At 42.3% G+C, this 23,287-nt stretch overlaps 1 protein-coding gene across 4 annotated transcripts in view; it reads right to left on the bottom strand.

Annotated features, from left to right (window-relative positions):
- KIFC3 (kinesin family member C3) overlaps positions 1 to 23,287 on the bottom strand; it is a 632,740-nt gene that overhangs the window by 186,735 nt on the left and 422,718 nt on the right. For all 4 annotated transcript variants that reach the window (XM_069654325.1, XM_069654315.1, XM_069654306.1 and 1 more), the window contains exon 3: positions 9,191 to 9,336. Coding sequence is in view for 3 of the 4 variants with exons in the window: in XM_069654315.1 (XP_069510416.1) it covers positions 9,191 to 9,336 (146 nt within the window). In the remaining variant the exon portion in view is untranslated. The remainder of the gene's footprint in view (positions 1 to 9,190; positions 9,337 to 23,287) is intronic.

Genomic DNA, 23,287 nt, shown 5'->3' on the forward strand with positions numbered 1-23,287 from the left:
AGTTCAACGTTTAATTTTTAAACACGCGCAAGCAATGTTAGACTGTTACGTGTGATCATAGCGCGCGAGCGCGAGAAAAGACGGCTACGTGAAAACTACAGCGCGTGAATTCATTGCACGTGTACGCGAGAAAAGACTGCTACGTGATTTCTATAGCGCGTGTGTTCCAGCGCGAGTGTTCATAGCACGTGTGCTCATTGCGTGTCTAGTCATAGCACGAGTACGCGTGCGCGAGAAAAGACTGCTACCTGATTTCTATAGCGCGTGTGTGTTCCAGCGCGAGTGTTCAAAGCGCGTCTGTTAAAAGACTGCTACGTGACTTTTTAAGCGCGTGTGTTCCTCAGCGCGTGTTTTTTCTCCGGCGTGCGTTTTCCTCAACATGTGTTTTGCGCGGGTACATTTTTGCGCGTGTTCGCGAAAAGGTTTCAACGGACTTTGGAAAAGTTTGCAAGTTCTTCAAGAGACTATGAACTTTATTTATTAAGAAGAAAGAACAGAATTCATCTAAGTCTTCTTAACGGGAACATTTAACAGTTTATAAGGCAAGAATCAAGGTTCTTAAGAGTTGAATAATCAAAGGAGTTGCTGTTATTTTCAAGACTTTCAAAGATACAAGAAATGTAGAAAGATTTTATCAGCTATTACTCCAATCTTCTCTAAGATCTTAAGAGAAGAACCAGGTATGATTCTTTACATTTTAGTTAAGGATATAATTCATAATTTAAAAGGTAGTAAAGTAATTTGAGCATTCTGTATGTTCTTATGTATTCACTGCAGGTTCCGCATCAGCTAGTCAGAACGTCGCCAGCCTGGTGTTTATGTTATCCACTTCCTCCTTTCCCTTTGGGGTGTAGTTAACAGAGCCGAGAAATATTGGGTTCTGAGGATTACACTTCAGGGGGATTGTTGGGGGTTCAGCAGCTTCCGCGGACACAGGATAACTCTCAGCCTGACAAAGGCAATGGCATGAGCGTCCCATCCTTTGAGGGAAGCATCCATCACTACAGTCACCTTCGGCCATGGTTGCCAAAACGGCTCAACCTTCATTATGTTCCCTTCATTGGCCCACCACAGAAGATCCTGGCAGACCGAGAGTGGAATCTGAACAGGATCCGACATCTTGCCTGAGAACTGCAACGACTGCATCTTGAGGACCCATTGTAGGGATCTAATCCTCAGCCTGGCCTCTGGCACCAGAAAAATGCAGGATTCCATGAGGTGAAGCAACCTTAAGAATTTGAAAGCCGGGAGACTCTGGGCAGGTTGAAACTGGTCCACCATCTGCACAATGTGATGAGCCCTCACCCTGGGAGGCGAGCACTTCCAAGGACGTGTCTAACAAAGCCCTGATGTTCTGGAGCTGTTGGGAAGGTGTCAGATGCGACTTCTTGAAATTGAAGAAGCCCAGCCTGTGGAGGGAGTGGCAGGTGAGACCGAGGTGAGCCAATGCTTGCTCGAGAGAATCCCCCTCCCCCGAGATACGCTGCCACCACCACCATTAGCTTGGTGAAGACCCCCGGCGGAGGTCAATCCGAATGGCAGGACCCGAAACAAATTGCGAGACGCCAGCCGCATGAATCGGCACATGAAAGTAAGCATCCTGTAGGTCCAGAAGTTGAAGGGCCTGGAGGAAGTGAGAAAGAGTAACCATCTTGAACTTGTCCTTCCCGTGAGGTCTGTTCAACCAACGCAAGTCCAGGATGGGTCTCAATCCCCGGTCTTTGGGATCGGAAAATAAGGGGAATACCAACCCTTGTTCCTCTCCGCTAAAGGCACCAGTTATATAGCGCCTTTCTCTAGCAGGGTCAAGATCTCCTGCACAAGGAGAGGATCTGGAAGCTTCAAAGAGATTCCCCGGTGGATTGTTGTGAGGCCGCTTTAGGAAGGGAAGTCAGTAGCAATGGGCGATTGTATCCAGAACCCACGCATCCGAAGTAATGGCCCGCCACTCTGAGATGCTGAGACAGTCTGCCCCCAACCGGCGTACCATAGGACATGGCCTCATGAATGTTTTTGAGCGGCTGCGGCAGTGCCTGAAGGCAAAAAGGGAGCTGCCTGAGCGGCTTTGGTACCTCTATTTCCCCATCCACCACAGGTACTTTTACGCTGACCCCTTTAACTGGCGGCTCCTCTCGTTCTACCAAAGGAGGAGTAGTAACAAAAAACCTCCCCTCCACTGCTGTCCCCTAGGACAAAAAGGCGGAGGTTGACACACAACTGTGCTTAAACATTTCGCTGCAGCTTTTTGTCAGGTTTCAGGAGCTCTGGTTGATTGTGGGGAAGTATATGCGTGTTTAATGTGCTAAATGGTTTGGGCCTTAACCTTGAAGTGCAGATTGTGGAGAAATTCCCAAGCCAAGATGGTGATTTCCAGCAACATTCCCGATTGGTCAGAGGTTTAGAAAAGGCATTGTTAGAACATTCTAAACTGCCTTTCATTGTCAGCAGCCCAGCAGGAAGGTCCTATTTATGAGGAGCTGGTGTATTTTGAGACTATTGTTAATCCTTTTTTTCTAAAATGAAGTCATCTGGATTTTTGGAGTTTGGTTGGAGAGTTTGGAATCACTCCTGAGAACATCCTATGGAAGAGGAAGCAAGCAAAGTGACTTTGTTTACCTTATCAGTGCATTATTTTGAAATCTTTTGTGTTAATTAAATTTTCACCTGTTTAACATTTAAAAGCTATTCTTAAAGGAAGGAAAGTGTTTTTGAGAGCGTTCATGTTTGGGATTAAATCTTTTCCCTCATTAACTGTGTAGCGTTATGAACAAGGGTTGAAATGCGTGCGCGTGCTCGTTTATATCCTAACGGTTTTTTCGTTAACGTTGCGCGATTGCGATTAGCGGTTTAATTTATTTTATATTCAGAGCACAGTGAATTTAATTGCGCTCCATTTCGATCGGTTTTTGGGTAGAAACTATTACGCTGTCTGCGCAAGTGACAGCGTGTTAGGTTTTCAACATTGGAGACTCCTGTGAACGATTTGTTTGTTCGTCACGTTTTAACTAACAATCTAACTAACGCGTGTGATCTTCATTCAAGCATTCAAGTAATTCACCTGCTACAGTCGGAAGAAAGCATTTCCACACACGCATGCATGATAAACCCATAGACACGTCTCGCAACAGTGCTCAATCGCGCATGCGCATAAGGTCAAATACGCTTACTGGCAAGATTGTTTCTCAAGGCAGGCGCAAAGGTTAAAGGAAACTTTCTATTGCTGAAAACAGTATTCTGCTACGCATGCGCACAAATCCAAAAGACGCTTCCCGGCAAATTCATGTACTATACGCTCTACGCAAAATTATTTTTTCTATGCAGGCGCAAAGGTTAAAGGAAAACTTCTCAATGCTGAAAGTAGTATTCCACCGCGCATGCGCATACAACGAAAGACGCTTCTCGGCAAATTTGTTTACTACGCGGATGCAACAACTTCAAGTTAAACATTTATGATTGAAAACTGATTACCAGTCGCACATGTGACTTAAACTAAAGTGGCTTCCCGGCACGATCAACTGTTTTCACGAGTGTAAACATTTTCAAAAAGGTCATCAATCTGAATTTGGGTGCAAGGAGATTGTTGAGCAGACGTTCTGAAAAAAGTTATCAGGAGAGACACTGAATATTCCACAGTAAGAAATATAGTCCTCAAGTAATTAGAAGATGATATCAGGTATGGTGAAGCGTTTCTTCTTTAAATCTGGGATATAGTTTTGGAGGGGAGTAGATTTTGCAACAACTAAAGGTTAGTAAACAAATGTTGTTTATGTTGGTTTTTTTCCATTAGGTTGAGTGGTTTTCAAGAAGCATAACCAGACCTGGAGTTTGTTATTCTGTCCCATTTTCCCCCTTTCCCTCGGGAATGCTAACAACTACACTGTTAATATCAGTAGAGGGGTCAGCATTCATAGGGGACTGTGGAGGTTCAGCAGATTCCGTGGACAAAAAAGAAGTTTGGAACAAAGCCTGACCATTTTGAGGTCTGCAACCTCTCAAGGCTCTCGTCAGCCTTGCTGCCAAACAAATGCGCGCCATCAAAGGGCATGTTCAAAAGACTGCTTTGCACATCCGGAGCAAAACCCGACTTCCGCAACCACGCAAATCTGCGTTATACAGTGCTCGCAGCCATGGACCGGCTAACACTGTCGGCCTTGTCCAAACCCGACTGAAGGGATTCACACATTGCATCCTTGCCATCCTGCACGAGAGCAAGGAACCCATCCCTTTCTTCCCCCTCGGAAATATGCTCAACTGCAAGAGAAACAGTTCCACAGAGTGTGTGAAAATCTTGCCAAGGCACAAGTGGAGTTGGCTGATTTCAGCGCCATACTCCCCACAGAAAACACCTTGCGTGCCCAACCGTCGAAGCGTTTAGATTGCTCAAAGCATAAGGTTTGATCTTTCTAAACAAATGACCTAATCTCAGCAGCCCAGCCTCTAACCAACTGATAAATCTCCATCTATCCCATTCGGGAGTGAAATTTTAATTATTTCATATACCTGTCAAAGGGGAAGAGAAAGTGGTTACAGCATATTTACAGGCAGCTGTATCACAGTAGCCGGATGTGGCTCTAGTCGAAGGAAGTAGTCTAATTTCACGCTCTCACCCTCCCAGGGAGCACCAGTCATGCAAAGGATCCCCGATCATAACCTGCTCAATATCCACCCAATGCTTTGGAGTTTGTGCTGCAGCTCGATTTTCCAGACAGGAGTTATCTGTGCTACGTATAGCTTTCGATATCCGGGATTGCAAGCCTCCCTTTTTCTTTTCTGCCATGAGTGTACGCCTAGCTACTCTAGGTAATTTAGTCCATATGAACCTAAAAATGTGGGACCGAAGATCTTTAAGCACTGCTCTATCTGAAGGCATACAACAGAGGCAGCAAACAGGCAGCAAAGTCATTTTAAATCGCTGCCACTCTTCCTAGCCAGGAAATTTCGGATTTGGCTGAGGCAAAAAGCGCTGGAATATTAGCAGAATATAATTAGTCACATTTGAAGTAAGATGAACTCCTAAATTGCCCGAAGCCCATAGAAAGGTAAAAATATTCTTCAACCTACTAAATGTCTCAGACGACAGTGATGTATTCATTAAGTATAGTGGACTTAATAAAATTAATTTTGAAACCCGAGACCGATGGAATCTTTCTAATAGGGAGAGTATGTGTGGTAATGAAGTTTGCGAAACAGACTTGTAAAAGAGAAGTGGTATTTTATGTTGGGACCCTGCTATTTCTAACTCCTGGCTATCCACAGATGAACGGACCTGTTGTGCTGAAGGCTCCATTGGTAAAGCGATTAATAGTGGGGGTATTGGGCATCCCAGACAGGTCCTCCTTTGTAGGCTCATGGGTTCAGATAATGCTCCATTCAATTTAATATGCATAGACTGGTGTACAAAATTAGCAACAACGCTTTTCATGAAGACAGGACCAAATCCAAACCCTTTTAGCACCTCTGACAGGTATATCCAATCTACCCCATCAAGCGTGTTTTGAGCATCGATAGAAAGAATGGCCAATTCCCGTTTGTTCTGACTTGCCCACTCAATAACATCAATAGTCCCACGGATAGTGTCATTTGTTTGGCGAAGTGGGACGAACCCTGCTTGATCTTTACCCACCACTCCGGGGAGCACAGCAGTTAAGCAAGCAGCTAAAATATTGGAATAAATACAAGAATTATACGAGAAACACAATATGCTGATAGGAAGAGCTTTGAGTAATAGCTTTGCCTAGTTTACCCATCAATGTCACTACCAACTCTCCCACCGTATGCATGATTGCCTTTGTGTCCGCAAAAGTATTAACAATTTCACTAAATGAGGAGATAACAATTCAGAGAGTTTGTTATAAAATAGGGCTGAGAAGTCATTCGGGCCAAGGGCCTTATTGGCAAAAAGGGTACGAATAGCATAGGAGACTTCCTCAACCGTACTGGGATTCTCCAACAACTGTCCATTGTCCTCCGAAATTAAAGGGTGGGGGGGGGTGTGTATATTTAATAAAAGCCTGCTGGTGAGCCCTATTGAATGTCTCAGCTTTAAACAATTTTGTGTTATATTGAGACAGGATTTGCATTTTAGTGTGTTCGTTTTCGTGTACATCGCCCAATTTATGTTGCAATAGGACAATTGTATTACTATTCCTCTGGGCTTTAAGTTTGTACGCTAAAATCTGTGACACCTTTTTAGAGGTCCTAAAGTAGAAAAGTTTTGTTCTAAGCAATTGTTGGGAAACTAGCGTATAGGCCTGTGTACATGGGCCAAGGTGCAGGCTTTCATTGACACAGTAGGACCACTATACATCGTAAGCCAACAGCTCCCTCTAGCCGTGACAAGAAGCGAAGATGTGACTGCATCGGACAAACAGACAAACATACATCCGGCCTTTTATCATACTGTTAGATGATATCCGCCCATAGAGCTTCCGGTTCCACACTTGCTACCTGTAAATGCCTATATATATATTCATAGATCCATCCAACTTATATTGGGACTCCCAATCCCAAACTCTTTCCGCCTCAACCTTCCGAGTCTCCAAAATACGCTTCTGCACTGAGGCAAAGCTGAGTTCGTCCAGCAAAGTGGGTTTAAAAGCATCCCAAATAGACGCCAGTGAACCATCCCCTGTCAAATTATCTTGACAATATTTTGTCATTCTTTTGGAAATAGTGGCACAATAAGCGACATCTGTCCAAGAGTCATTCAATTTCCATAAAGTAGCTTTCCTGATACCCACAGAAAACATATCAGTCTGGAGTGCAATGGGAAAGTGATCTGATACTAACGCTAATTCTATAATGGCTGAGCCGATTCTTGGAAGAAGAAAACGAGAAACCAAAAAATAATCAATCCTAGAATAACTATAATGGACATAAAAAAAATCAGTGAAAATGTCTTTATGCATCTACTAACTGTAGATCCCCCATTGCTTGTTTAAGGGACATTGTTTCCGCTATCTCAGACTCGGGTACTAGGCCCCATCTATCCATCCTACCCACCAGCACCACATTAAAACCTCCACCAATAATAAGGTCTGCCCATTGGAATTGAGCAATATGAGGGAACACCTGAGCAAACAACCCATCATTATATTGATAAGGACCATAGATGGAAACCAAGGTCAGGTCTCTGCCTCCATCCCGAATATAAAGACCCAGTTATCTCCCTTGAACATTTTGAATAATCTTCATCTGTTTCAAACAGAGAGCCATTGATCAAGATTGCAAATCCTGCCTGATTTTGTGAATAAGCAGAAAAATATTGATGGGGGAACCATTGAGCTCTTAGTTTGGGCCAATCCTGTAACAGGTGGGTTTCCTGTAGTATCCCTCTATCAGCTCTTAATTCAACCAATTTGAAGAGCACACTCTTCCGCTTTCTCTGGGGGGAATTCAGCCCCTGAACATTCATTGATACAAGTCTGCCTCTTCTATGACATGTTTGTAACTTACTTGTAGTCAAATCACCCTTCCTCTCCTCTCCTGCAAACTCTTTCTAACCTTGGAGTTCAAAGACCCCAAACTCATCTGAATTTCTTTCTACTGTACCAGTTTTTCCTTCATCTCTGGAACACAAACTTCTGTTCCCATCCCTCTCAAAGCTATAGTCCCCTGAGCCTGAGCCTGAGCCTTAGCCCCAACTGCTCTTCACCCTCTACACTTCCCAACTCTGCAAACTCATCTCCTCCTGTGGTTTCTCCTATCACCTCTTTGTCAACAATACCCAAATCTTTCTTTCCTTCAACCCCCAGACTACTCATTTTTCAGTGTTATTCATCATCAGACAATGGTTGGCACTTTTCAGTTTTCTGTACACCTCCTTTGGAGTAAAATTCCTTTCAGTCCCCAATGCCTTATCCCAATCCTTCCCTTCCCTCTCTTTCAAGGCATGAAACATGGGGTCCTCTTTCACAGCGACCTAAAACTCCAACACCTCATATCCTCCACAGAGGCAACCACATCAGGAAAATCTAGCAAACCCTCACCCATTACTATACAAAAAGTAATTTCCATTCTGGTGTGTTGAATACACATTCACTTCTGCAGCCTCCTCTTGTTTCGCCCTCTTTCAGTCTCTTGGTAAGTTTCTCAAATTTACCACCTGCACGCCTTGAAACACTTGTGTATAGGTGCATTACAAATGCCATATCATATGCAATTCTTATGTTAGGCACCTGCTAACAAGAATAACTAGTCGTCTGGCTATTGTTTTGATCGAAGCACCATAATCGCAAACAAAAATATAAATCTCGTTGACAATACTAGGCCCATTACTACAACAAGCCACTTCCTTTTATAGTGAACATTCCACCAATGCTTTTCTATGCCATTTTAAATAATGTAATTTGTAAAGCGTGTGGCTACCACATGTGGTTTCTCAGTACTGAAACTGCTTGCAATAGTGTAGCTTGCTTCAGGGGCTCAGAGAAAAAGTTATATTTTAAATTTAATTTCAATTTTTAAAAAAACAGAGGACCTGCCTAGACTTGCCCGCAACACAAGGGGCTTTAAATTCCATCTAGATGGCCAATGCACCAGAGAGCAGACATTCACCAGGGTTTTGAATGCACCAAGACCTGCGTCTCAGATATTTGGATATGCTCAAATATTGCCAGTTGCTAGAATCTGGCTAAAATGAAATTGTGATTTCTGCTGTAATACAGAAATGATGGTTATGCAAAAAAGAAAAATTCCCAAAAAGAAATGGGTGGAAAGTGTTCCATTAATCCTAACCAGCAGCAGTGCTTCCAATGCTTCATTTATTTGTCAGACTGCTACATATCTGCAAATGAGTCTTGGACTTGCCAACTATGTCACAAGACATGGGGAGGGCAGGAGGTGACCAAACTGACATCAGTAACTACCAGCATGTTATTACAGGGCTGCTAGGGTCAATTCTGTAAATCGAAGAGCAGGAACAAGCCTAGAGAGTTAGTACAATAGGATTTTCTTTGACAAAAGCTTGAGTAGATTTGGAAGCTTGTCTCTTAAGAATCTTAGCAGGATAGATTAGAGGTGAAATGGGTCGAAAGATAGACAGATCAAATGTACTTAGTGGCAAGTGGTTTAACCACCTCCAGGTTAACATTGTTATTGTGGTGTGTGCCAGTCTTCTGCCCATTGACCTTGGTCTCACTGACCTGACAGACCGACAATAAAACAGAGTACACCTTTTAACAAGGCTTACCTGAACACTTTGGCACAGATTGTTTGTAACAAGAGAGTCGCACCACTCCAAGCACTTGCACTGGATTAGTGTCCCGGAAGGGGCTGTAGGAAACAGAAGCACTGCTCCATCGTCTTCATCACTGGTCACCTCTTCTGAACCACTCACTGAACAAAAGAAAACGATTAACAGATTGGTATGATGCACTCAAACCCAGATGCAACTTCATCGCTCATTACAACCACTGCAGGTACAAGTGAGCCACACAGCAAGCATCTTCCAGCAAGCATCATCTTCCCTCGAAAGATATTTCTATTCAGTTGCTTTCAGAATCTTAGGAAGTAAGTTACTAACTAAAAGGGGAACGGAAGAGTCTGTTCGGAAAGTAGTCAAAATCAGCCATAACACAGTTAAAGGGAGAATGAGTTGAGAGAACTAAGTGAGGCTAGGGAAGGTTGTGGGACATTTGCTCCACAGAGTACAGCATAGGTAAAAAAGGTACAACACCACTAAACCCACCACAGCTAATCTGCCTCGTCTTTCCAGGTACAGCTATGGTGCATAGCAAGAATGTTAGCTCCCCACCCCACAGCAGGGTACATAGAGTACAGTAAAACCCCCCCTCCATATAGAAGAGACCCTTATTGGTATAAGTGCCATGCATAACAAGTACACCACTTTAGCCGGCCACAGTGCTGCAAAGCCATCACAACTATCAGTCACAGCAAGGCTGTGCACGGAGGCACAGCAAGTCACTTTCTTCACTGTCATGGTCGTTCTGACAAACAACCGTACCACACGTTTTCCCCTCCAGCATAGAGCAGCACATATGCTCATGTAAAAGAGTTTGAGTGCACACCTTCCAAACGACACATGCCTTTGCAAAAGACTTCCACATGTCTGCCACAAATCAAGCGAAATGCACACAGAGATAGATGTTCTCCTTAAATATGTCCATGTTTAATAGCACTGCATAGCTAATAGTTCAACACCTCTCTATTCAGTTGCAATGTCATTAAATGTACAACTGTTGCCCAACAGGTCATATTTGCAAAAAATCATTAGCAACATTTATGTGACCCAGTCATAGTTACTTTTACAATTTTAAGTGTACATCGGTCATCAGGTGGAGACTTGAAAAGCATGCCCCCAAAAAACCTCCAGAGGACTCAATTGGGATTGCATTACTCAAAAGCAGCTCAGAGTAACTGGGATAAATGCATTTTTGAGCCTAATCTGATCTATGCACATTCTGGAATGGCAAACTTCCAGGACGCAATTGAAGATTGTCAGCATGAAAGTGGTCTTTGTCCTAACTTTGCGCAGTCCAAGCTAACAACATAAATTATATTTTCACTAAAAAGTATTAACAATTTTCAGTAAAAAATGACAATTAGAAACATCATTAAAATGACCAGTTTCAACATTAGGGAGTGTACACCTTATGAAAATGCAGATCGTCCCATTCTTTTTTTGTTTTTCAATATACATACCAAATGTATATTTCGAGAAATATAGAAACTTGACTTCCCCAACTATTTGGAGAGCAGGTTTAACTAAAGACATGCAGCTCCCAATTGACAAAGACTGTTTATTCGTGCAGGATCTCACTTTCTTATTGGACCAAAATCAGTATTCACCTTCAATTACTGGTTACAGAGGTTATTGTTTGTATGATTTTATTATGCATGTCGTTTTAATGTTTTATGATACATGTACAGTTGTTTTGTACAACACTGATCCACCAGTGCCTTGCTCGTGCTTTATAATTAATGAACAATACATATTAGTTTATGAATTAGGATACATATTACATAACTTGACCATTTTCCAAGGAAAAACTGTCCGAGACTATGGAAATATTACTTCACAATAATTACCAAAACCAACTTTTCAATATTAACACACTCATAATTAGCTCATTCAATCTAATTCAACCAACATGTTGAAAATGAACTTTTTACACTAATTCAAAGTGCACGTATCAAAAGTTCACAGCTATTCTGTATTCTACAGGAGCCTAAAAGGAGACCTTTAATCTAATGCTCAGTCTTGTAGCCATGTACCTTAAACAACCAAATTACAAAAGAGAATACATTTAAAAAACACTAAAATGAAGATGGGCATTTATTTATAGTTTAATTGCGAGAGTCCCACTGTGAACAAAGGCACTTCGCAGCGCCACAAGTGGCGAGGGTGATAAAAAAAGAACAGGGAGACTGAAAAGGGAAACGGCAGATACCAAGTTTGACGATGCATTAACTAGGCTAACTGGTGAGTGGAGGTAGAACCTTGGGAACTGAGAACTAACCCTGAATAAAAGGTCATTTTTAAGTCGAAGAAAACACAGGCTCCTGGCCCGAATCAAACATGAGCTCGTATTCGAAATCATTTTTTTGTAAAGTTTGTGAGGGACGTAAAATTCCATTCATGGCTGCAAATTATTTTAATTCCCGGGTATAAAAAAGGTGCCTGCACAAGTAACATTTTTGCAACTTTTTTTCTAAAACAGTTACAGAAATGGGTCTCAGTGTTAGGTACTATAATCCTTTTCATACTGGTTTCCAGGCTGCTTCATCCACAACCCACAATATCAGGGCTCTAGATGCATTGAGGTTTGCAGTCAAAATTTCGAAACAAAAATGTCAAAAGTCATAATACCGAAAAACAAAAAGTCGAATAAAAAACGTAATAAAAAAAAATTTGACTTTTATATTTTGACTTTTGACCTTTTTGTTTTCGATTTTATCACTACAAACCATGCATTGATACAAGGGACCATGAGTAGAGGGGAAGGCCCCAATCCGACATCGCCAAATATTACCTTTGTAGATTTTAAATTTGCTTTCGATTTAGTAAACAGGAACAGCCTATGGGGTAATTTATATGCAATGGGATGTCCCCTTCGGCTCCTTCAAATAATCATAAAATTACAAACCACCAATGAAGCGTGTGCCCTCATGAACGATAGTGGCAGTACCACAGTTTGTGTCGGTAAATAGGGGAGTCAAACAAGGACGTCTTTTGGCTCCCCTACTGTTTAATCTATACCTAGTGGATCTGCGCTTGCGCTTGAGAGAAGGCAAGTTGCCCTCCTAGATTGGGGGACTCTATATTGCCAGCAATGTTATATGCCAATGACTTGGTGTTATTTGACCATACAGCGTCTGGAATGCATAATATGGTGAATGAATTGTCTAAATAAGCTGAAGATAAGCTTCGATAAAACAAAGGTTATGATGGTTTCTGGGAAAAAGATAAATAGACCTCTAACAAAAACCACAATTGCCCATTTGGAATATGTTGAGAGCTATCCATATCTGGGTCTAGGTATGAGAAACAACGGGACATATACGCATATTATAGGAAAAATACGGTAAAATAAAGGTATTATTGCTCAAGCTTATAAATTTGGTCTGGAAAACAGATACTCGATAGAAGGTGCTCTAATAACATGCAGGCAATGTTATTGCCCGATGATATTGTACAAGTTGGATGACCTTAACATGCATGACTTTACAAGGTTAGATTGGTGAGCGCTCATTGGTGTAGGTGCTTGGGTTAGCCTCAATCATTCTCTCTGGAGTTTATAAGAGTTTAATTAGGACCGGTAACGGGAGTCAGGGGTTGCAAGGGTGTCCCCTGTTTACCGTGATGGTAGGCAGGGGATAAGGAGTTATTTAAAAAAAAAAAAACACCCTGTGCTGTCAGTATCGACCCACGCAAGTGGGAGGAACTGACGCGGCAGGGTCGGAAGAAAGGCGGTGGCACACTTCACTGTGTGCCACCGAAAAGGTAAGTGGATAGGGGAGGGAGGCGGGTATGGGGATGCAGGGCACAGTGATCACAGATTCTATTAAATCAGTAATAACCCAATTTTGTCCCTTATTGGAAAAGCAGGCGAAGCATTTGGAGAGTGATGCATCCCGGAAAAATAAATCTTTTAAAACATTGAACATGGAAGTCTTAGGTCATTGGTTGAAAACAAAAACTATTTGAAGTTATGTTCTTTTAACCACCAAGACTGTATTCCCTAAGAAACTGGAAATCTGGAATTGGGTTAAATATTATAACCATATACACACCCTTTAATTATATAAGGAGGTTTCCATGGTGACACCTATTTAAAAAGACCCAACCATACTTAATATTAAGTCCAGATCCTGTAATTTGGCGTTTAGTGTTGCTTATAAGAATTAACCAATTGCCAGTGTTAGCAGTCCAGGGTGCCCAGCTTAAACAGAGGATGAACGATACTATTGTATATGTAAACCGAATACACCCAAAACAACTAGACATGTATTTACGGAGTGTAGGGAGTTGGGCTCCCAATACATGTGTATATTGGGCCATCTGGTTCATGTTTAGAATGCTATAAAAACAGCAGAATATTGGACCTACTGTTGAAATACTAAATCTACCTGTGCCCATTTAGCCCTATACTGATTATGGAGTATAATAGAAAGAAAACTAATAAAAGGCGATGGCCGCGTGATTTAAATGGATAAAGGAAATGTGAGTGTGATGACAGAGGTTTGCGTGATCGCTGGATTGACAGATTCTTTTTGTGCTTATGAAGTGTGCTTATATTGGTAGATTTTATAAAGGTCTTTCATAGATTGCTCATAATGTTATTTGTGATTAGAATGCAATGTAATGTAAAGAATGAACATATAATGTGACAGTATTGTTTTTGAAACAAGTGTGTAAAGTTTGAATAGAACTAAAACACAATAAAGAATGTCATTTAAAATAGATATTAGTTTATGAATTAGGATACATATTACAGAACTTGCTATTTTTTCAATGATCCTATGAAAATCCTACTTCACAATTACCAAAGCCAATTTTTTAATATTAACTAATTCATAATTTGTGTAAAGGAGACCTTTGATCTAAAGCTCAGTGTTGTGGCTACATACCTTAAACGCATACATTACAAAACAGAATACATTTAAACAAAGACTAAAGTGAACAAGATGAGAATGTATTTATAGTTTATTTGTAAGATTCCCACCGTGAACAGAGGCGCATCTCAGGACAAGTGGAGAGGGTGGCAGAAAAAAGAAAATAAAAAGAGAACAGGGTGACTGAAAAGGGAGACAGCTGATCCTCGCTGCCTTGTTACAATCAACAGTAGGACAAGTGTAATCAGGAATCACAAAGAGCCGCATGCACAGAGCGTGCAATACATGCAGGTCTCAAGAGAACAAGGCAAAAAATTCTGGAGAAGTGAGCAGTTGCCCACTTCAAGTGAATTATGGGACAAGAGGGCGATTCAATAAGGGAAGCTCGTGAAAGGTTAAAGATAATCTAGGCTTTTTTTGAACCAGGAGTGTCTTTTTTCATCTGCAAGAGGAGGAGGGTGTTTCACATGGGGCCTACAGATACCCGGAAGTTCCTGCCCCGAATGGCTTCCTTTGAGGATAAGCATAGGATTTCTAGGGTACCCCTGTCGAAACATGTACATCTCAAAAATTGCAGGTCTTTCTGGGCCCTTGATGCAATGTAACCACTGATACTCTGCATTCAGACACAGACTAATGATCTTATTCAATCTGTCATCAGACAGAGATTAGGCACAGCATACCTGCAACATTGTTGGAGGCAAGAAGAACAGAAGATAAAAGCAGCAAAATAAAACAGATTCATGCTGAATTCCTTAGCCAGGCATATGTCAAGACTTATGAAGCCAAATTCTGATAAGTGAAAACAGGAGTTACAAGGACAGAAGGTTTTACAAACCGGCAGCAATGGAGTAACATGGGTGCATCAACCAAAGTTTCAAAAAGCCCTTATTATTCAGGCGTTTTAAAACAAAATGTGTTCCTTCCTTTTCTGGGGCTAAATTGGCCCTTCACATTCAGCATTTATTTTTCTGCAAAATAGAATGTCATGATATCATTAGCCAATATACATTCATGCCGTTCACTAATGTTTCCTTTTCACGATTATTTTTAATTAAAATGTTTATAATGCACAAGGTACTTTTACATAACACAGAAATGGATTCATCTACAATAAAATGAAATCCACAAAAAGAATAAAAATTACAATGAACAAAGAAAAGAAGGATATCAAGTCCTGCCCAATACAGTCAGATCGTAAATATCAATTTGCTCATCCATCTTACATACATGGCACACGATAACGCAACTTAGAATTCAATTTTAACAATGCAAATCAAAGAAAAAAGGCATCTCTTCACGACTGCCAATTGTATGCAAAAACAAAAGGAGAAGTAAGGTAGAGAAACCATCTAGTTTCAGGTGACCGTCTCTAAATCTGATTATGCTCCAGTCATCACCTCCTCAATTCTATCAAAAATGAAGACCAGAAATGATGCCAATGCTAGCATGAGTGACGGGTGGGCAGTTGTCATAAGCCTATACCACAGGTCTGCCGATATAATCTCGGCAGTGTTATTAATAAAAGGTTATAATCCTCCTGTCCAGCAACCTTGAGCAAAGCTGCACCAAATGCTTCAATGAATCAGTTTCCTCTCTGCACAATCGTAATTCCATAGAAATCCCCAATTCGGGCCCCATTACCTCCAAGGTCGGTAGACAGTTAATTCAAAATCTAAAGTACCAATCTCTAAATTTTGCTGAGGGAATTTTTTTAAAATACAATCTCATCTCCCCAGTAGGTAGGTATGATAATGTTTGCCCACTAAACCGCTTTAATTGTTCTAGGTCTTGCATGTCGACTATGTTACCACACCTTTTAACCTTCCTTTTGAGGATCTCATCAGGTAACGGTCCAGGAAGTCCTAGCTGCTCCATCAAATTGCTAGCATCTTTTCTTAAATTTTAGTAGTAAAGGATTAAGTCCCATACCCATGATGATATTCAAATAATAGTCATTGTGCAGTTTCTCAGCTCTTGATATTTTGAAGAACAGGGGAAGGCTGTGCTTTATCAGCGGAGCCCACCAAGAAACCAGGCCCAACTCTAAACTGATCACACTCACCGGCACTGAGAGGGGAAGACCCAGCACTCTTCAAAATCCTTCCCTCCAGAGTGTCAAAGAACTTCCTGCTCCTGCTGTCAGTTCATAACCATACAGCACGATCGCAGATATATTTGACCTATAAAACCCGATTACTGGTAGCAGGGATAATGTAAATAAGCTATTTTGACTGCCTTTAACAGTGAGACACACGCTCCCACTTTCTCTTGCATCTTTGGTTCCTCAATTATCTTTTTCTGTTTATAAGAAACAGAAGTCCAAGTATCGTATACAGTCTACTTTCTCAATAGCGGAGTCATTCATCTTCCATGTGTAACTTATGTTTTTTCCTCTTACTGCAAGTCATGACATAGGAATTGGCAGGATTTACTGTTCGATGATTCTGTGACAGATAGTTCATTACTCCCATCAAGCATTGATGCAGATCTGCAGGGGTGTAATCCAGCAGGACTAAATCGCCTGCGTACGTGATGTATCCTATTTTTTAGGTCCAGCTAGCACGGGGCATAACCATCCCATGTCCTAGATTCCTCCCTCAAGTCTGGAAGGTACAGGTTTAAAAGAAGACGCGACTACACATCCTTGTCGGACACCCCTTGTAACAGATGTCCCTAGAGAGTTCGCCTTGGATCCAGATCATTTCCAAGAGGCTCGGATCCATGTCCCAGCTCATCAACTTCTGTCAAAGGTTGCTGATAAAAAGATGGTACTACATACAGATTTTTTGGCACGCTGCCATCTATTTCAGAGAGACGGGCATGGAGAGTAATTTCACTCTGTACAAAGCCGACTCCCCTCCTGAACCCGGTTTGTAATGGATGAAGGCGATGCATCGCCTCATCCCAATTTCTCAACTCTCTCAGTATCATTGTGGCAAAGGCCTTAGATGTCGTGTTTAAGAGAGAAATGGGGCGGTCGCTCTTCTATGAACCCCTATCGCCATTTTTAGATGTAGGGATCACAATAAGAGTTTTGCCATTAATTGGGGCAGGTACCACTCGTTGCTATTTGCTCGAAAAGATTACTCAAGAATATTGGCCAAATTCAAGGAGTATTTTTAAAGGACCTGGTTTGTCACCCCTTCGGAGCCGTTAGCCCAGGAGTTAATTAAATTATTGGTCACCATTTCCAAGTCTTCTATGTCGAATTGGAAGTCCCAGATTGGAGTATTCTCCCTGGAAGACCCTCCCATGCTGGATGTCTCATTTCCCCCAATGAACTTATACTGAAGAAAGTTTACCCATACTGCCTCACATATGCCAGAAGCCTGCGCAAGGGTTTGGAGTAGGCTCTTTTTGTGGAGTATCCACCATATAGCACATCTTTTTTGACTGACAGTAACTCCTGATTGTTGTTCATGTATTTCTGTAGTTTGAGGTTACTCAAAAGTCTATACTTCTGCTTCCTGCAATTGTGTTGCTATTTGCTTCTCTTCTCCGGTCTTCAGATTGCACTTCTTGACCGTCCTAATTTCTTTTATGAGACATGTTCTATCGATTACCTCCCTGTCGAATGTATGACGTTTGACATCAATCTCATTGGGCACACCTCACCCTCCTCCCCAACTTTCCCCAATTTGGTCAGGAAGTTGGGAAAAGATGCCGGTGAGGACGCCCCCCTTCCAACTTCCAAGGTTGGGCCATTCCACCAGCTGGCCAACCTGCTGTTTATTTCCCCAGCATTTCGACTGAGCAGAACCAATCTGGCCTTCGCACCGGAGATTACCAGATTTCTACTTCCCATAGACTCCATCTCACCTCACAAGACTTTCGATAGAAGGGTCAGTAAGAGGAGTGAGTGGTCGCTCACATTGATTTTACTATTTTTTGGTGTTTCACCCTTACTGGATCTATATTTTTGATAAAACTTTAGTCAATAGTTGATGAAGTGATTGCATTTGCCCATGTGGGCCCATCTTTTAACCGGGCTTCCCCTATCAGATTAGACTGAATAAAGCATCATCTAGACAGGAATTGTGACCACTCCCTCCCGATATTGGCCCTTCTGGAAGTTACAACACTCACCCCACCACAGTCAATCCCATCAGCACTTCAAACTCGCCTGGAGACACTGTGCATTTGCAGTTAAAATCTCCCCCATAACAATTGAACCCTGCCCCACCCATCCTTTGCCATTCGAAGACATTTTCAACCTCCTTCACAACTCTATCAAACTCTCCCATGAGAGGATTGTAATAGATGTTAATCAGGAAGTTATTAACCTCTTGGCCAGCGATCATATCTGACACCTATGTTATCAGTAGGCCATCTGTGCCAGTTTTCACGTGGTGAATAATATGCACATTCCTAATCTTAACAGCAATTAGTAGCCCTCTTACTGGTCACCCCTTTAAGCCATTCTTTGCATTTTTACAGGTAATCATAACCATCAAAAGTGGGGGCAGCTCTGAGCCAGGTTTCTTGAAGAAAGATGTCCGCACCCATAAATATTTTGTTATTTCACAGTTCAAAAAGGAATTATGCCCTCTCGAGCTCCAGCTGCCAATTACATGCTCGGTGTCAATAGAACCCTGGATGTTTTCTCGCTGTTGCTTGGAGAGACCTGGCGAGGGGCCGAATCATGGTCGACCTGCTTCTGTAGGTCAGTTTCAAAAATAAAATTCCCAGTAAGATTCACTGGCCCTTTATCTTGGCACTCATTCCCTATGCCTTTGGCGTAGTATGTCTCAAAACCATTCAATAAGAGGTCTTCCTGGTAATCACTAACCAGAGTTTGTTTCTACCAGCTTCGAATGAAAATCGAACGCACATTTTCCAAGTCGTGAGCGATCAAACATCTGGACGAATTTTAAGTCTGCAAAACAAATGGTCTTTAAAAATGGAATGGAGACCAGCAGCACTAACATGCCACGTAAATTAAGCGGCATGCACCTGTTTTCCTCGAATACGGATTCAAAGATGATAGGGTGAGTTCCGGGTGATTGGGGCCATCTGGTTACCCTATCATCCTTCCAATTGAGCGGGTCATGGGTTACCAGTGTACCGGCAGCCACTTTCATATTCGTTAGAATTTTCCCTGTCTGGTTGTGAGCGTGTTGAATCGAGTTATTGGCTGTCTCAGTGCCACCGTGTCAGTGCCCGAGGCCTTGGTGCTAGATGGCAATCAGCACGACGTGTCCCCTCTAACCCCTGAATACATTGAGACATCTAGGTCTGCGTTATTTTGACTCCTTTTGATGGCACCTTCTTTGATTTTTTACGTTGATGAAGACCTCGAGCACCTTGCCCAGTGGTTAGATTTTTTTCATCATTATTACTCCCGATTGGATCCTCAGATTGCTCCACAGTACAGATGGCAGAAGCTATTTGGGTCTTCTTCCTGGGGCAACCTGTTCCGGTGTTTGCTCCGTCATTTCCTCTTTCATATTGTCATATGCATTTTTCCTAGTTCTCTTATTTGCAGCTAGCAACATCGCCCTAAGGAACTTAAGTGACCCCCTATTTGAGACTGTGTGCCCATTTTCTATGTTTTTCAGCTTCTAGGTCGTGATCTTATTCGGGCCATTGTTTCGGCCACGCTTCCCCATGTATGTGGATACCCTCCTCACGTGTTTTCAATATGGAGGAGCAGTGGCACTTCCATTATCACATCTTTGGGGGTTATTTCTGGTGACTCTTGTTATGTAAATTTACCTAGGATGGTGGTCCCAATGTTCGTAGGGCGAGAGATAAGATGTACTCCCGCTGCACTTTGTTTATTAATGTATGTCAGGATATTAGTGTTTGTTTTGACTTACAGTGATGATATCATAAAGTCTGATAAATGATTGAAGGACGATGTTCAAAGCTGCTAGCAAACTTATGCCCGCCTCTGGTGCCTCCTGGCAGCTTGAATCATCGTTCCGAAATGGTAGTAGGAGCGATCATTCGCCAAAAAAAGAGCTAATCCGGGAGGTTAGAAATGGCAATAGTGTCCAGGATTACAAACGCCTCCACTTCTTGAGTCTTAAATAGGCATGGAGAGAGGCTTAGGCGCTCACAAGCGCTTTCTGATACTTCATTTTAATTTTCCAGACTCCTATACACTTCTGCCAGGTTGAATACTCGCCCCCAGTTCTACTTGGGCAAGCACTACCCCCAAAATGTCTAGCTCTTGTCCGTATGATTCACCTCATGCAGTCTTGGGATGCAGCATTGGCCAAGACAACTTGACTATACCACTTTTTTGCTCCGAGAAAAAATCTCCATAATTTTTATTTGTGCAGAGGTACTCGCCTTATTCCCACCTTCGGATTAGCCTAATTGTGCCTCCTTGTCTAATGGTAAATGGTGGCGAGAACGTTTGACTTTGCTTTTCATAGTGTGGATTGGCGCTTATCCCGCTAAGACCCCTGTGGATCAAAGGGAACACTTGCTGCAGTTTCCACTCAAATACTGTCTGTATGGAGTCAGTGTGAGAAGTTCTTGTGAGCGTGGTCGTCTGCTTCACACAATTAAATTACACCGCCCAGGAGGCATGCAACATACGCAGAACTTTTTCCTTTGCCTCAATAATAAAACCAATGGCAATCTTGATGTCATACAACTGACCCCCCCAAGCTGAGGAATAGGAGCACTCCACAAAATAAATGTACTTAAAAAGTTTATAAAACACTGAAACCACTGAAAGTGGCAACTTACTGGATTGTTCACGTGGGGGGTATGGGACAATGGGGGCGTAGGAGAGATACATTGGGTAGGTATCTCAGATTGCAAATTCCAAGACTTTTGCATTTGATTAGGTGGATGCAATATACTGACTAAAGTTACAGTAACAACCAGATTTCCTATTGGAAAGCATATATTTGCAACTATATATACAAATTGATTTGGAGACAATCGCTCACATGTCGGGAACAAAGATAGCGGTTTCGCAAAAATCTTGTTGGCCATTCAATGAGGCACAGAATGCAAATGGGCGTGAAAAACCAGAGGGTGTTCCACTGCCTAGACTTCGGGGATCCCTTAATCAGGTGGCCAGGTCATGGCCATTGCCTTTGGTTCTAGACCCTTGGGAAGGACAAGTGCGGGAGGATCACCTGGGCTTGGGGGTCTGTGGGGACTGGGGAGGAATGCTCGATGGCGAGACATGGTATTCCCCCCTTTCCAAATACCCCTGGCCCACCCTATTATATAAGATATTCCACCTTCCCAGATCCCCCCCCTCTTTCCTACACAAACACTGAGTCGAGTAAGATGAGGTTGGATGCTAAAAGGAGTACCACCCATGCAATATATTGGACATGTCCCATTAACAAGATCAGGCAGGGTCAGGCACTTGACCTTAATTACTAACACATGGTACCCATTAGCTCTCCCCATATGGTTAAAAGGTGGCACACACACGCACACTCTGAGCATGGCGATGCACGAGAAGGAGCAGTTCTTCCAGGGCAATGGCAAACCAGGCAGAGCAGTGCATCAGGCCGTGGGACAGAACTGAGGTATGGAGAAACCTTGGACAGCCCAGCGAGAGATTGTTACCTCCAAAGGGCCTTGAAGGTTTTGTAAGGAAGCCCAGCCAGAGAGAAGAGACAAACCTTGTTTGTATTTCAAGGCTACCAGCCACCCTACCGTGTGAAAGGCAGAGTTTGGGGGGGTGCAGTAGCAGTTGTGGCATCAACTCGACTTCTGGATCAAAGCCATGAAAGATGGAAATTAAATAACATAGCCAGTGAGTTGATAAAAGTCCAGTCTGTGTTAAAGGAAACTTGATGGCAACAGAATCCGACGAATGAAGGTTGCGCGTGCACTGATAAGAAACTAGAGAAAGCAAAGCATTGTAAAGAACTGTAAATTAAAGATAAAAAGTAACAGAGTGGTCCGGCGAAAGAAGATTGCCTAATCGAAAGACTGAAATGTTTGATGCTGCAGAAGCGGCGGGAAGAGAAAGAAACTGAGATGCAAGATTTGAACTGTTAGGTTTGATCCCAGCAGAGGGAAACCTGGATGTGAGATTTCTTTGAAATAAGTACTGTGCTTGAAACTACATTTACCAAGGGGCCTTGGTGTAGGGGAGAAAAAGTGACGTTTGAGGAAAGAAGGTCAAAGTGGTCAGGCCGAGGTAAGAGCAAAAACCTTGCAGTTTCGAAAGTCTTCGACAGCAGAAGGAAAGTGAAAGGAGGCTTCAGCCCGATGGAGGGAAGCCTATGAAGGTGTGATTGAAGCATTGAGAAAGGAACCCCCACAAATTGTAATTGAAAGGTTTGAGCCCGGCGGAGGGAAACCTGTACTGAATTGTGGTAACCAGAAGGCAACAAAGGTTACCTGGGCCAGAGTGAGAGAGAGCTGAGAGGTCCAGCACATAAATTTGTGACTTTTCGTGGAAGGCCAAGTGGGCCCTGGCTCACGAAACAAACAGCATTCTTGTGTCCGAAGCCAGAGTGTCGCAAGGTCTGAGTGTGTCACTTTATCCCGTGCTACAAAATGTGGGGAAGGGAGTTTACTCCGCCATACTGACATTTCTTTTTAACACTGATTTTCCTTTCTGCATTACACATTCCCTTTACACATTTATTGTATTAGAATAAGGGCAGGCTTTAGGTTTATTAGTATAGGCCATTTTATTTTGACTAAGGACCGACTAGGACTATTTTCTTTTTTTTTGTTTGATGGTCAGGAATACTCCCATCCTAGTTATAAGGCAAGATAGGAGTTTTTCAACCACTTCTAAACCATCAATAAAGGTTTTGAAACTTGCAGATCTTGTGTCAATGTCTACTTGTGATTCCATGCCTCCCTCACACGATATAGTGAGGGAAAAAGTAACAATTGACCTTCGCCAATGTTGCTATGCACACACACACACACAAACGTTAGTAAGTTGCAAGTTCTTTAAAAGGATACAAATCCAGTTCAATAGTTCCAGATATTCGAAATACTTTATGCCTAGCATACTTGAAACCACCAGAAGGCCACAAGATTCAAAACAAATGTGTATTGATACAAACCCCATGATGATTATTTTAATTACATACAAATGACAACTACAAAACCACAAAAGAAATTCAAGTAATTGGCTAGCATAGCCAAAGCAACACACCGTACTCTAGGGAATAGGGAAGAAAAGATGTAATGAGCTATAGCACAATAATCATCCTAGGTATCACCCATCACTCAGTAAGCAGGTGTGACTGCTGTGAAAATA

Source organism: Ambystoma mexicanum, chromosome 1p, assembly GCF_040938575.1.
Source record: "Ambystoma mexicanum isolate Mex_15411 chromosome 1p, UKY_AmexF1_1, whole genome shotgun sequence".
NCBI classification, from domain to species: domain Eukaryota; kingdom Metazoa; phylum Chordata; class Amphibia; order Caudata; family Ambystomatidae; genus Ambystoma; species Ambystoma mexicanum.